This window comes from Onychomys torridus, chromosome 18 (assembly GCF_903995425.1).
Source record: "Onychomys torridus chromosome 18, mOncTor1.1, whole genome shotgun sequence".
NCBI classification, from domain to species: domain Eukaryota; kingdom Metazoa; phylum Chordata; class Mammalia; order Rodentia; family Cricetidae; genus Onychomys; species Onychomys torridus.
Window position 1 is genome coordinate 63795877 of NC_050460.1, and position 15105 is coordinate 63810981.

Below are 15105 nucleotides of genomic sequence, written 5' to 3' on the forward strand. Positions count from 1 at the left end.
TGTATGTGCCTTCGGAAGCCAGAAGGACTTTGATTCCCTGCAGCTGGAGTTCTGAACCTGGGTCTTCTGTAAGATAGAAATATGGGTTCTTAGCTGGTGAGCCATCTCTCCGGCCACAAATTATCAAATACTTTGTGATAATTACTTTCAGGAAGAATAAAGGGAGATAAAGTGAGATATCTTATAATGAACCCGATAAAGACGGGGTCAGTGAGCTCGTGGAGAGGTCTCTGCAGGCACAGAAGAAACAGTGCAGCGGCCCTGGGACTGCAGGGTGCCTGGAGAGGGAATCAGAGAGGTCACCAGGCGTGGGGTCACACAGAGAACATTGGCTCTCTGCTCTGAAAATCATGGGAAGCCATGGTAGTATTTTGAACTCATTTTAATTTTCAGCCAAAACTACTTATTTATTTATTTCAAGGGGACGAGTTGGAGGAACTGCTTTCTTACAGGAACCTTCTCTCTCTGGTAAGTAGGCTGGAGCAGATTTCTGGTGTTCCAAAGAGGAGCTGTGGAGGATGTGGATCCTGAGAAGTACAGCTGGGGCCATCCCAAACCTCATCCACCAAACCTCAACTACGCCCTCACTCCCTTAATCCTGCATTTGAACCAGCTGGGCGGAACTGGGACCGAGTTATAAACCAGGTGTAGAGAGGTCCAAGATGTTACCTTCCCACCCTCTGAGGAGCGTACAGGAAAGTCTTCAGAGTCCGAGGGCAGGGCAGGGCTAGAAATGAACAGCAGTCTCCAGACAGCACTGGACAGCCCAGGTATATTTTACTGGTTTTCTTCCAAAATCCTTCTACAAAACAATAAAATTAAAACAAAACAAAAACCAGACGGTAGAGCAGGGGAAAACCCCTTCTCACAGTGGGACTCTCCCCATTCAACACCCATGACCCTAACTGGGAAACTGCAGCTCACAGGGGTGGAGCTGGAGGGTTTGCCACCAAAGCCCCAGAGGGATTATCATCCAGCACTAAGATTTCCCACCCAGCAGGCCCCTCCCTTCCCTCTGCTCTCTCCAGCAGCTCCTGGCTGCAGAAGGCCCAGGTAAGAGCTGAGGTCTCCCCCGACCCACATACAGGACCAAGGCCAGGCACAGTCTAGGAAGAGCACATCTTTCTCTAGGTTGTTGGTTTCTAGGAATGATGTCAGCCCCAGCACCATAAAGTAGAGAGAAAAATCCTGAAGCCTTTGGTTTTTACCTCAGCCACCATGGGGACAGACTCAGAGGTGAGGTTGGGCAGGTTGGACACAGCAAAACATTGCCACTTTAGGGGTTTTGGTTGTCTCCATAGCTCATGTACGACATTATATTTATCATGGATATTTTTAAAAACGGGTTCTCATGTACTAGGTTGCCTGCCAACTTGCTGTGTCACTGAGGATGATCTGGAACTCCTGAGCCTCCTGCCCCTGTCTCCCAAGTACTGGGATTACAGGTGTGTGCTCATACCCCCTGCTGGGAGAGCAGTCCACGGACTGACCTCAGCCCCAGCCTTCATGGGGATCGTATCCGTTACTTTCCAATGCTTTGATAAAACACCATGATGAAGGCAACTTGTGTAACCAAGAGTTGATTTGGGCTGGTGGTTCCAGAGGGCCGGGACCCATGATGGCTGAGTGACGGCTCCAGAGCTGGGGTAAAGCACAGGCAGAGAGCAAGCGGGGATGGCACAGGGCTTTGATACCTCAAAGCTGGTCCCCGTGAGGTGACGTATTTCCTCCAGTAAGGCTTCCTAACACTTCCTATACCTATCTAAATAGTGACACCAACTGGGGAGCATTGGCCAGAGCCTCAGGCAGGAACTGGCGGACTGGAGAACTGGAACTGGACTTGGTTGAGAGTCAGGAAAAGGAGAGATAGACCATCACCTTCAAGCCATACTTTTCCAGGAGGAAGGGGCGCTCAGGACTGGCCCATAATGTTGCTCCATCCACAGTACAAAAGCACCCACTGTTTTCAGGAACCGCTAGGATCCTGTGTAGGGTTGATGGTCATGCCACAGTCTTCCAGTAGGTGGCAGTGACGTGCCTTAAGGGATACCCTTCTAGAAGTCTATCTCAGGGCAACAGACTGGGGAACCTCCTCTCTCTCTCTCTCTCTCTCTCTCTCTCTCTCTCTCTCTCTCTCTTTCTCAATGAAATTTTACTAGTAACATACAAGGAGGGAAGATCACAGATACCCCTCAGCTGTGCCTCTGTAACCAAGTTAGAACAGTGGGCTGTGGGTGACCTTCGCTGGGGCAGCTGTGTGCTAATAAACGTTGAACATTCCACTTCCAGACAGACACAGGACCCTCAGAGCATTCAGGTGGCAGCAGAAATCCCTCAAAACAACTGTTTCCTCTTCCAAAAACTACCGACAGGATGGCTGCACAGGGTGGCCCCATGGGAACCCTCCAGCTTCCCTTTCCTGGCCCCTACGTGACGCCGGCCATGTCAACACCTGTGCTGGCGTCTTTTGGTGACTTTTTTTGTTTGCTTTGAGACAGGTTTTCATTATGTAGCTCTGGCTGGAACTTGCTATGTAGATCAGGCTGGCCTCAAACTCTGCCTGGTTCTGCTTCCTAAGTGTGGGGTTCCCACACCTTTTCTCCTCCTCCTCCTCCTCCTCCTCCTCCTCCTCCTTTTCCTCTCCTTCTTCTTCTTCTTCTTCTTCTTCTTCCCCTCCCTCTCCCCTCCCCTCCCTCCCTCTCCTTCTCCTCCTCTAATGTTTTAATCTTTCGATACAGGGTTTCATGTTGCTCAGGCTGACCCCAAACTCTCTATACAGCAAAGGATGACATTGAACTTCTGCTCTTCCTGCCTCTCCACCTGAATGCTGGGATTACAGTTATGTGTCATCACACTGGGTGTGTGTGGTCACAGGGATGGAACCCAAAGCCTCTGTCAGCTGAGCCACATCCCCAGCCCTGAAGCATACGTGCTGCGTTTTGTTTTGTTTTTCATTCTTTTGAGGATGTAGTTTTTATTTTACGTGTGTTTTGCCTGCATATGTATCTGTGTACCACTTGTGCCTGGTGCCTGCAGAGGCCAGAAGAGGGTGTTGGAATCCCTGGTACTAGAGTTACAGGTGGTTGGTTGTGAGCCACCATGTGGATTTTGGGAATTGAACACAGATCCTCTGGAGGAGTAGCCAGGGCTCTTAACCACTGATCCATATAGGTTTCTGTTTTCTTTTTCTGTCCTGAAACTCGCTCTGTAGACCAGGCTGGCCTCGAACTCACAGAGATCCGTTTGCCTCTGCCTCCTGAGTGCTGGGATTAAAGGCGTGCGCCACTGCTGCCCATCCTCACATAGGTTTCTTAAGTGTCCCTTCACCTCAGTCATTTGGTCCCCAGGCCTCCTCTGCCTCTGACTCCTTTTCCTCCCTGTCCCTCCTGGTGCCAGCTCAGACCTGAATACTGGAGCTCATGTCCCACTTGCTCCCTAAAGTTACACAGCCTGTGCCTCGGTTTCTTCTTCCACAGCTGGAGAAGAATAAGGACCTTCACCTCACCCAGCAACGATAGGCCAAAGCCCTCCTCACACCACAGGCTCTCACCATGCCAGTCTTCCAGAACTGGTCTTGTCAGGCCCTCCAGAGCCTTCCAACTGGGGTGCCAGTGGCTGGTGACCCCCCACTTTAACCCTCTCTGCCTATAGCACCCTTGTTTTATCCTCCTGGAAGCTCCTCTCTCCCTTCAGCGTTCCCCTGGGAGCCCCACCCTGGCCCCCACTTGCTCTTCCTCAGCCACTGACCATGTGCCATTGTGGTTCACAGGCAAGCCCAGGGTTTCGGATGAGGCTCAGGTAGCCTTGGGGATAATTGGGCCTGAAGGCCAGCACCCTGCATGCCTCTGTCCTCCCCTGCCACCAGCTGGCCCTGGTGCCATGATGGCTTGAGTGCATCCAGGGGCCAATGCTTCTGCCATGCACACAGGTACCTTAGGGAGCGGGTGTGGGTATGGTTGGGCAAGATGCTAAATACTGAATGGTGACTGTACTCCTTCATTCCTTCCACTGTGGCCACAGGGTGGCTCAGGCACTCTCCCAAAATATCTACTGCTTCTCAAGCCTAGGCTCTGCCGTGGGGCCATGAGCTCCTGGGTGAGGTCTGTCTCAGCCTGAGGCTCCAGGGAGCAGCTATGGTTCTGTCAGCAGCTGTCAGGAAGAGGTCTGCTCACATGGCATCTACTGAGAGCTCACTGCATGCAAGGATTTGCCATAGACCAGGCTGTGGCCAAGGCCCTGCCCTAGGAGGACTCAGGAATCTCTCATAGACTACCATGCACCCTCCAGTATGGAGCCTACTACCTACAGGCACCTGCAATGGTCCAAATTCATAGGTGTTCTGAGCTTAAAATACATTGAACTCAAAGACTAAAACATTTTATGTGGATCAAATTAATTGGTAATATTGTGCATGTAATTTTTATATATTAGGCTACATACAATACTTTTGTGGGTGGTTGAGATAGGGTTCGGTATAGCCCCGTCTGGCCCAAACTCACAGCAATCTTCCTGTCTTATCCCTCCTGAGTCCTGGGGTCTCAGGTGTGAGACACCATGCCCAACTATAGTGAGTTATTTTTTTTAGCCATTGAAAAGCAATCAAGTGGGACTGGAGAGATGGCTCAGTGGTTAGGGGCACTTGCTACTTTACAGAGGACCTGGGTTCAGTCACAGCACCCACACAGCAGTTTATAACCACCTATAACTCCAGTTCCAGGGGATCCAAAGCCCCTTTCTGGTTCCATGGGCACCTGCATGCATGTGGTATGCATAAACCCACGCAGACACAAATAAATAGATATAAATACATTAATCCCCACCCCCAAAACAGCCCACCTTTTGCAGGGTTTGCTGATGCATGCCTCAGGAGGCGAAGGACTGAGTTTGAGGCCAGCCTGGGCTACAATAGCAAGGTCCAGGCCAGACCATGTCTCAAAAATCCAAACCAAGGACTAGAGCATTGGCTGCTCTTACAGAGGACTGGGTTTGATTCCCAGCACCCATGTGGTGGCTCACACTATCTATGACCCCAATTCCAGTGGATCTGAGCCCCTCTTCTGGCCACTGAAGGCACCAAGCATGCAAATGGTGCACAGGCACACAAGTAGGCAAACACCCACACACATCAAACAAACAAACAAACCAAGGAATGGTGTGAATGAGAACGGCCCCCATTGGCTCATATATTTGAGTGCTTAGCACCCAGCTGGTGAACTGTTTGGGAAGGATTAGGAGGCGTGGCCTTGTTAGAGGAGGTATACCACTGGGGGTGGGCTCTGAGGTTTCAAAAGCCCACACCACACTCAACTCTCTTTCTGTAAGCTCTCAGCAACTGCTCCAGCACCATGCCTGCCTGCCTGCTGCCATGCTCCTGTCTTGATGGTCATGGACTCCAACCCTCTGGGACTGTAAGTCCCCAACAAGCTCTTTCTTTTTTATGAGCTGCTTTGGTCATGGTGCTTTGACCCCCACCCCAACACACAAGTCAACGTTCCCCACAACAAGACTCAGCAGACCTGACACTGTAACCCATGTCCCCAGTCGCTCGATAACTATTTGACTGACCAGATTGGCTGGTGGAGAGGTGCTGATAGGAAGATTTTTAGGTCAAAGTCTGTCTGTGGGTCCATCTGTCTGTCCGTGCCTCCCCCACACCCAAGCTGGAGACCAAACCCAGGGCCTCACACTTAGGCAAACACTCTACTACTAAGCAGTGAGTGGAGAAGAGTGAGGAGCTGGGGGAGTCATCAGGATTGGGAGTGCCGTGGGGCTTCCACTGAGGAATGTGGATGGTGACAGGAGAGCCAGGGAGATGACAAAGGCGCTTCTGGTCTTTACACTCGAAAGCCCACACTTAGCCTGCACCACCCACTTCCTGAGCCCGTGCAGGAGGGCAGCCCCAGGGAACAAACCTCCTTTTGAGTATTTGGCCTCTTACTCCTGATCTGCTTCTCTTCCAGCTTGGAAAACCCACAGATCTCAGTCTCTACGGTCACCGCTCCTCTGCCCAAACCTCAGTTCTCCTGGGAGAACTGACTGCTTCTGGGTAGTGACAGACAGATCTTTGCTAGAATGTGAACGTCTAACAGACAGCCTAGTGAACTCGAGGTGCCCTGAGCTAGCCCTCCATCACAAGTAAATAGAATATTATCAGTGCCACGGTGCCAAGACCACAGTCAGATGTGGAAGGCGGGAAGCTCTTGTCTAGGCTCCCTTCAATCAGGACACTCTAGGTTGGGTGGCTAGTCTGCCAGTTAGAGCCAGAAAGGTCACTTGAACTGGGCTGAATGAGGAGTGAGTGACCCTGAGCCTGACTTTTTTTTTTTTTCTTTTAAGATTTATTTATTTATTATGTTATGTATAGTGTTCAGAAGACAGCATCAAATCTTGTTATAGATGGTTGTGAGTCACCATGTGGATGCTGGGAATTGAACTCAGGACCTCTAGAAGAGCAGCCAGTGCTCTTAACCTCTGAGCCCTCTCTCCAGCCAGGAGCCTGTGTCTTTCTTCCCCCATCACGCCTGTTGAAACATCCATGGCATGGGAGTTCCTGAGAGCCTGGGTTTCTGTGGCCCTGGAGGAGGACCCCAGGGTAGATGCTGCTCCTCCAACCAGGCTGGCAAGCACCCCTTGGACCCCAACCAGAAGCAACCGGAAAGAGCAGAGGAGGACAGGGTGACCGTCGTCAGAATTTACGACAGGTTCCCTGTCTCAGTGAACCCATTCTCATGACAGTGTCCTGGGTGGGGTCCTGCTTGGTGGCATGTTGGCCTTAAGGCGCCTGCTCCTTCCCTGGGGGAGGTGCTAAGCAGCCTAGCTGGGAACAGGGACACTGGTCCCTGATGAGCCTCCTCCATGGAGGCCCTGGAGGCTGTGGGAGGTGGTCAGGGACTTTCCACTGAGGTAAACACTGTTGTGTAAGTTGTTTTCATCTGGGAACCTGTGATTTGCTCGGGTGCTGGAGAGGATGCCGTGAGCTCATGACTGAAGGATGCTTGGCACACGCAGCTCCATGTGAGCATCCAGCGGGGAAGGCCTGGGGCCAGGAGACCTCATGTGACCTGGGTCAAGGTGCTTCTGGGCCCTTGGCCTTGGCTCCTCTGCACTGTGTGCCAAGATGTATGGGAAGGGAAGGGAAGGGCCAAGGCCTCTAAGCTGATTTCTAAGACTTTATTCCCACCAGAGTAAGGCAGCACTCACTGTGATGGATGGAGTTGGACTGCTGTGAGATGTTTGATGATTTGTGTAGAGATATGTCACTGTGATTGGTTTCATAAAGATAAATGGCCAGTAGCTACGCAGGAGGTACAGGCGGGACTTCCAGACAGAGAGGGCTCTGGGGAGAAGAATAGGGAGAGATGCCAAGGACATGGAGAGGAAATACGAGGTGCAAGATGGGAGAGGGTAAAAAGGCAAAATGTAGATTAATATAAACGGGTTAATTTAAGTTATAAGAGCTAGTGGGAGCCAGCCCAGCACTCAGGAGGCAGAGCCAGGTGGATCTCTGTGAGTTCGAGGCCAGCCATGTCTAGAGAGTGAGTTCTAGGACAGGCTCCAAAGTTACACAGAGAAACCCTGTCTAGAAAAGCAAACAAACAAACAAAGAGCTAGTGGGACAAGCCTAAGCTATAGGCCGAGCTTTCATAATTAATAAATAGTCTCTGTGTAGTTTTTAGTGAGTTGGAGGCCCAAAGAGTGTGGGAGATGAGTATGCAAAGGTGAGCAAATTAAATAAGAACCCAGTCAGGTAAAAATGGAAGTTTTAAAAATTATTATGATTGTTGAGACAAGGTCTCACTATATAGTCCTGGCTGGCCTAGAAGTCTGTGTAGATGCGGTTGACTTTAAAGACACAGAGACCCACCTGCCTCTGCCTCCTGAGTGCTGGGATTAAAGGCATGCGCCACCTCATCCAGCAAGAGGAAGATTTCAAATTGATTCTAACAACTGTCCATTCCTCCCAGTAGTTGAAACACGTGGCTGAGAAGCCAACAGTCCTGGGTACTTTTGACACATTTTATTTGTAGCGGGTCAAAATTATTTAATTATTTATTGTTTTTCTTTAACGTTAAGGCTATTTTTTTTAAGCAGGTGTTTCTTTTTTCTTTCTTTTTTTTTTTTTTGTGGGGGGTGGTGGTTTCGAGACAGGGTCTCTCTGTGTAGTTTTGGTGCCTGTCCTGGATCTCCCTCTGTAGACCAGGCTGGCCTCGAACTCACAGAGATCCACCTGCTTCTGCCTCCCAAGTGCTGGGATTAAAGGTGTGCGCCACCGCTGCCCGGCAAAGCAGGAGTTTCTTAAGAGATCTGAATATAGATTTTACTTATGTGTATGTCTTACCTGTATGTATGTGTATCACGTGCATGCAGGAGTCTGTAGAAGTGAGAAGCAGGCGTGGGATCCTCTAGAACTGGAGTTAGAGGCAGTTGTGAGCCTTAATGTGGTGGGCTGGGAACTGAACCCAGGTCTTCTACAAAAGCAGGCACACTCTTAATTGCTGAGCCATCTCTCCAGCCCTCTGTGTTTGTTTGTTTGTTTGTTGGTTTGAAAAGTGTCATGTAGTCCAGGCTGGACTCTTAACACACTGTGCAGTCCAGGATGAGTGTGAACTAACCCTTGCCTCTTCTCTCCTGAGCGCTGGTGTTACAAATATCATCACCGTGCGTGTCCATCAGTTTCCAGAGGCTGGAGCGAGGACTGTGGTCAGGAGTTAAGGCCCTTCTTTCCTTTCCTTTTTGAGATGGAGTTGATATAGCCCAGGCTGTCCTAGAACTCTGTGTAAACCAAGCTGGTCTGAAATTAACAATGCCTCCTCAAAGGAGTGTGCCACTACACCATTTCTGGCTGTTCTTGCAGAGGACCCAGGCTCATAACTGTAACTGCAGGTCCAGGGGATCTGACACCCCCTCATGGCCTCTAAGGACACCAGGCATACAAATGGTGAGCAGACATCCATGCAGACAAACCCCCGTACACTGTGGTGGTTTGAATAGGTCTGGCCCCTATGGACTCATGTGTTTGAATGCCTGGACATAAGGAGTGGTACTGTTAGGAGGTGTGGCCTTTTTGGAGTGGGTGTGGCTTTGTTGGAGGAGGTGTGTCTGTCACTAGGGGGTGGGCTTTGAGGTCAGACACTCAAGCCACGCCCAGTGTGGCTGTTAATTCTTGCTGCCTGCAGATCCAAAACCCTAAGCTATCTCTCCAGCAACATGTCTGCCTGCATGACAATATCATCATGACCATAATGGACTAAATCTCTCAACTGTAAGCCAGCCCCAATGAAATGTCTTCCTTTATAAGAGTTGCCATGGTCATGGTGTCTCTTCACAGCAATAAAACCCTAAGACATACACATAAAATAAAGGTTAAAAATAACTATTTTAAAAAGGGAGCAAGTCTCACAACGTAAGTCCAGTCCCCAGGACCCACACGGTGGGAGGAGAGAACTGACCCCAGCAAGCTGTCCTGTGACACATACCCTGACATACGTCACACTGCAGAACTGGATGGTCTCCTTGTTCCATAGGAAATGATGGAAGTCTTGGTCTTTTGGGACATGGCCAGTTGATTTAAGACCCACATACGACTCAAGATCCAGGCCTCACAGCCTCTAGGGGTCCTTCCTTCCCCAGGAGATCCCGTGTTCCTGCTCCTTCAGAGCATGTGGATTCTTCCCCCCTCAGACCTGACTCTCGGCAGGATTGACGGTGCCCACGTGCTGAGAGGTGAACAGGGAGAGCAGAAAGACCCCAGGCCAGCAGCCAAAGCCTCCTTTGACCCCCATGCTGCCAGCCCTGGATCTGGAAGAGGTGTCCCTTAGTCCTCAGAGTAGCATGAAGAACTCAGCTGGCTCAAGTCAACTCTTAAATACTTAATTCCCATTTATTTAAAGTTCTGTCAGTCTGTATACACTATTTATATTAAAAACACAGGAAGCTGGGGCTCCTAGCAAAAATATACATTTCAGTTTTGGAGACTTCAGACCCTGAGAGGGGCTGCATCCTCAGCACCAGACCTGGGAGGGGGTGGGGAACAGGGTGGGTCAGGGAATGCAGCTGGGCCCCACAGGGAACACCCCACGACCTGATCAGTGGGGGTGGGGGCAGGGAGCCTGCGCTAGCAGGGACAGTCTGGCAACAGGTCACTGCACTGGCGGGAACATTCATTGGGCTGTCCCTCTCCAAGTCACTTCCCTCCAGGGCTGCAGTCTAACAGTTAAGGCCCTGGGGACATCAGGGCTTGAAGCCCAGGCTTCCAATGCTTTACTCTGAGAGCCTGGCTGCTGGCTCCCTGTGGGCCTGGGCAGGATGGGCCTTGGCTCTGCTGGGCTGGGCTCAGCTCTTGGTCTCAGGAGATCCTGGTGGGGGCTGGGCTGAGGATGGAGCACCCAGCAAGCCTCAGGACACTGGAGGCTGCAGCTGGGAGCTGGTGACCAGCCAGGCAAAAAAGAGAAGGCCATAGAGCTGCTGGGACATGTGAGTGTGAGAGGGGACCGGTCGGAGGAGCCCAGGCAACTCTGCCTGTGAGCTGGCAGGGGCAGCCTGGCAGGACACCCTGCCTACTCACAGATCACCAACCAACCCTAGGGACAGGGCCACAGCTGTCTCCCAGCCACCATGGGGGGGGGGCGTATGGTGACCAAGAGGTGAGCCAGTGCCATGGTTAGGGTGAGGCAGTTGAGGGGGCAGGTGTGCCAGCATCTCTGGAGTAAAGGAAAGAGCAGCCATGGTCCAGTCCCTCCTGTGGGGTTCTGCCAGTCTGGATGCTGCTACAAGGTGGGGCCAGGGGGGTTACTGATGGAGAGCTGTCTGACCTCTAACCCTGGGACCCGAACCCGAGTCCTGGCATCAGAACTAAATGTGCTGTTCCTTCTGGCCAACTTCCACCCTCCTCCTCTTCAATGGGGGTGTGGAACCCCATCTGGAGGGGGTATCCCCAGGGCAGCACAAGAGGTGATAATGGCCTAGAGCACTGGCAAGAAGAATGGAGGGTGTCAGAGTCGGGGCGGGTGCCTTGGGTTGAGGAGACAGCCTAGAAGAGAAACCTGTCTCCCAGCCTGTGATCCTTGCCCACTCTCCTCTGCAGGAAGAACCCTGTGATGGTGAGGTGACCACAGGTAAGACAACAGTCAGCCCAGGCCAAGCCTCTTGGAAAGCTGGGCTCAGACCTTAGTGTTTCTTTGGATGGCTCAAGTCTTTGAAGAGGGAAACTGAGGCAAGGCTGGGCTGGGCAGGTGAAGGCCCCACTGCTCCCGGGGAGGTGGGCAAAGGCAGAGGTCCTGTCCTGGGCTGATGGAGACAGCACACCAACTGTCTCCCTGACATGAATCGGACAGACTGGGGGAGGGGGGGAACAGGCTGGAGGGAGAGCAGGGCACTGAGGAACAGCGAGGACAGGAAGTGCTGGGGAGGAATGGGCAGGAGGCAGGGAGGGTGGGAGTCTGGAGTGTGGTGCCCAGTGCTTGTGGGCTGGTCCTCAGAACAGTCCCATGGCTGGGCCCAGCTGGAGCCTGGAGAGAGGCCTGGGCTGCGGCCTCAGTACATGTCCTTGTAGATTTCCTGGAGCAGGGGGTGCAGCAGGGTTTCACTCTCTGTCTTCTTTAGCCACTGCATCATCTGGGCATGCTCAGTGACCAGCTGCCGAAGGTCGGCCATCTTCTGCAGTAGCTTGGGGAAGAGGTACGGGCTGTCAGGGTGGTTGACTTGCAGGTGGACCTCCAGAGCCCGCAGAATGGTGTCCTGGATGGCCTCCACCTGTGGCACATTCATGAGGCCTGGCCGGTCTGTGGGGACAAAGGGTTTGGGTGGCAGGGCAGGGATCTCTCTGCCCAGGACAGGTCCAAGCCCTGCCCTGTCACTGGCCTCACTCCTGGGTACTCCAGTCCCCGCCCGCCCCTGCTCTCCACCCATCTTCTGTTTCTGATCAGTTGTTTTTCCTGATCTGCAGGGCTCTGTTTCCTGGCTAGGACACCTGGTACCCAGACTCAGATCCTGTCTCTGTGGTTCCGGGCTTCAGTGTCCTTAGCCCAGGCTGCTGTGAGGAGCAAATGAGTTATAAACTAGAAGTGAGCTCCGTGCCCCTGTGGGTGAGCAGGCTTACCCGTGTGTTATACTGGACTAGAAAAATGCAAAAGTAATAAGGAAATTTCTCCATCACCCACAAATAACAGCCTTTAATATCATGGTGTATTTCTTTTTCCCTGCCGTAGGACTGGGGATTTGAACTCAGGGCCTCCCGCCTGCTAACACTGAGCTATATTCCCAGCAAGGTCAACATCTTTCTCTGCACCTCTATCTGTTTAACAAGATGCAGCTAATGCCGGGCGGTGGTGGCGCATGCCTTTAATCCCAGCACTCGGGAGGCAGAGGCAGGCGGATCTCTGTGAGTTTGAGGCCAGCCTGGTCTACCAAGCGAGATCCAGGAAGGCACATGTTCCGGGCTACACTGTCTGAGGTCAGGCTTGGTCCCTTGCAGTGAGAGCCGTCCCCTCACCTCCACACAGAATGATGGCTGCAATGAAAAGTGCCAGGTCACTGTCGTCGAGTTCCAGTGCGTTGAACTTGACAGCGAACTCAAACTTGGGCTCGATGATGTCACTGAAGGGCTTGCGGAGGCTGCGCAGGAACTCATGGGTGACGAAGCCGCTGCCGTTGGCCACCAGCAGCCCGTCTTTGTTGACGATGGAGGCCAGCATGGCAAAGATGGCCTCGTGCACGCCGTACTTGAGGAGGGTCACCTGGTCATTGAGGAAGAGGCTGCTGAAGTTGGGGATGCTCTTGGCGAACTCGGTGAGCTCCCGGACTGTCTCCACCGTGGTGCACTGGCAGCGATAGAACACGTGCACGCTGATCTCCTTGTAGGGCGGCAGCCCGTTCACCAGCTGCTTCCACACCAGGCCCTTCTCCGCCTGCCACAGCGTCTCGATGTCGTGGATGACAAAGGGCTGAAAACCAGCCCCATCAGAAGCCAGGCCCGGGGAAGAAGGGGAGGGGCCCCGCCCTCGCGTCCCCTGAACCCCACCTCAGAGCCCAGGCTGGCCAGTGGCACTCACTGCGTTGTGGCTGGACTTGCCGGTGAGGATGCTACGGGCCTTCTTTTTGGTCATGTTGAAGTTTTTCAGGTAGGCGTTGTAGATGTGCTTGGAGAAGGCCTTTAGGTCGGCCAGCTGTGGGTTGTGCTGGCACCCCTCACTGGCCGTCAGCCCTGCTACCAGCTTCCTCTTCTCGGCCTCTGGCATCCGTCCGAAGCGGATGGCTGTACCGGGGTTGAGGGTTAGTCACGGAGGAGCTAGCGGGCAGGGGCCTGCACTTCTCCTTCCTTCCCTTCCCCTCAGGTATACAGGTGAAGAGGAACGCCTTTTGGGGGACCTGGGGCCCTCAAAGGCCCCAGAGTTAGCAAGGGAGCAATGTTGAGGCAGCCCAGGGGCCCGACTCCCTGAGAACCTTTGCTGACTTGGCTGGGGGCTGGCATGGCATGGCAGCTAGGAAGACAGCCTTTGGTGACCAGGGCCGCATCTGGGCCCTATGCATCACCTTCCTAGCATGTGACTTTGTTCTTTCACCGTCTTTGTGGGTCAGGAAAAGTGGAGGTCCTTAAACTTACTAGAATAATGAGGGGCATTCACAATAAGCAGTCAGAACCCAGAGCCACGGGCTCGGGCGATAACTCAGTTGGTAAAGTCCTTGTGTGGCAAGCCTGAGGACCTGAGGCCTTAGATCTCATGTGAAAAAGAGCTGGGTGTGAGGAGGCAATCAGGTGTTTCCAGGAGCTCCCAGCTAACAAAAGACTGGCTCACAAAAGAGATGGATGACCTCTGGCCTCCACACACGAGTGTACACTGTGCGCGCGTGCGTGCACACACACACACACACACAATCACAGCCCGAATAGTGAAGTAGGCCCTGGCTTCTGTCAGGGAAAGCATGAAGGAAGGGCTCAGTTTGCCAGGGGTTTCCTAGGGCTCCCTGTGACCCTGCAATGGAACAGCACCACTGCAGCTATAGATGAGCCTCAGACCCACTGGAACCCACACCCAGGAGGAGCCAGAGATGGCCTGAAGATGCTCAGTGTGTGTGTGTTCCAGTGGCTAGCCACCACAGGGTGTAAACAGGAGGCTACCCTGTTCTTTGGGAGCCTGAGACAGGGATGGCTCAGTCTCCTGGGAGTATCTAACCCCCACCTGGGTCCTGACAGCTGCCACACATGGCCACTTCCTGGCTCCTGCCCACTCTCAGCAATTAGACTGAGGAAACCCTGGCCTCAGCTATGCATGCTCCATCAGGCTCAAGTGTGGGGAGCAGGTGAGCCTGGGGCACAGAGAGCCAGTGACCGCCCAGGCCTCACGGTCTGAGGTTCTGAGACGCGGCATCCACACCCTCATCTGTGCCAGGAGCAGGTGCTCGGGCACCCCCTCACACCGGGGGCCCCGGGTTAGGCTGTGCCGCCCGTGCGGTGCCTGGCAGGCCTCTCACCGTTGTGCGACATGCCGAGCGCCAGGCACTTCTGGAAGCGGCAGTACTGGCACTTGTTCCGGTTCTTCTTCTGGATCTTACAGCTCCGGTCACACTTCTCGTACTCCAGCTTCATGCGGATTGTCCGGCGGAAGAAACCCTGTGGGACCAGGGGCGTGAGTAGCCCTGCTGCCCCCGAGGGCCCAGCGGCAGGAAGGGCGGAAAAAAGGCTGAGATCCGGGGGTGACGGGAAACTTCGTGGATTAATTTGTATTCCTATGTATGGGTGCCCTGCATGCGTGCGTGCGTGCGTGTGTCTGTGTGCCACGTGTTCAGTACCTGTGGAGGCTGGAAAGGGAACCAAACCCCAGGCTCCGCATGAGCAGCTGGTGCTTACCACTAAGACAGTGCTCCAGCCCAGGGGATTTTTTTTTTTTTTTTTTAAAGGAAGGAAAAGTATCCTTAAAAAAAAAATTAAGGGCTAGGTATAGTGGCACACAACTTTAATCCAGCACTCAGGAGGCAGAGGCAGTGGATCTCTGGGAGTTTGAAGCCAGCCTGGTCTACAGAATGAGTTCTAGGGCAGTCAGAGCTACACAGAGAAACAATGTCTCTGAAAAAGGGGAAAAAAAAGACAGGAGGCACTGGAAACCAACT

At 52.9% G+C, this 15105-nt stretch overlaps 1 protein-coding gene across 2 annotated transcripts in view; it reads right to left on the reverse strand.

Moving 5' to 3' along the window:
* Positions 1-9861: 9861 nt before the first annotated feature.
* Ppard (peroxisome proliferator activated receptor delta) overlaps positions 9862-15105 on the reverse strand; it is a 71484-nt gene continuing 66240 nt past the window's right edge. For both annotated transcript variants that reach the window (XM_036168195.1, XM_036168194.1), the window contains exons 5-8: positions 14470-14608; positions 13050-13252; positions 12491-12941; positions 9862-11780 (exon numbers count right to left, since the gene is read on the reverse strand). In XM_036168195.1, coding sequence (XP_036024088.1) covers positions 11533-11780; positions 12491-12941; positions 13050-13252; positions 14470-14608 — 1041 coding nt within the window. In that variant the 3' untranslated portion in view covers positions 9862-11532. The remainder of the gene's footprint in view (positions 11781-12490; positions 12942-13049; positions 13253-14469; positions 14609-15105) is intronic.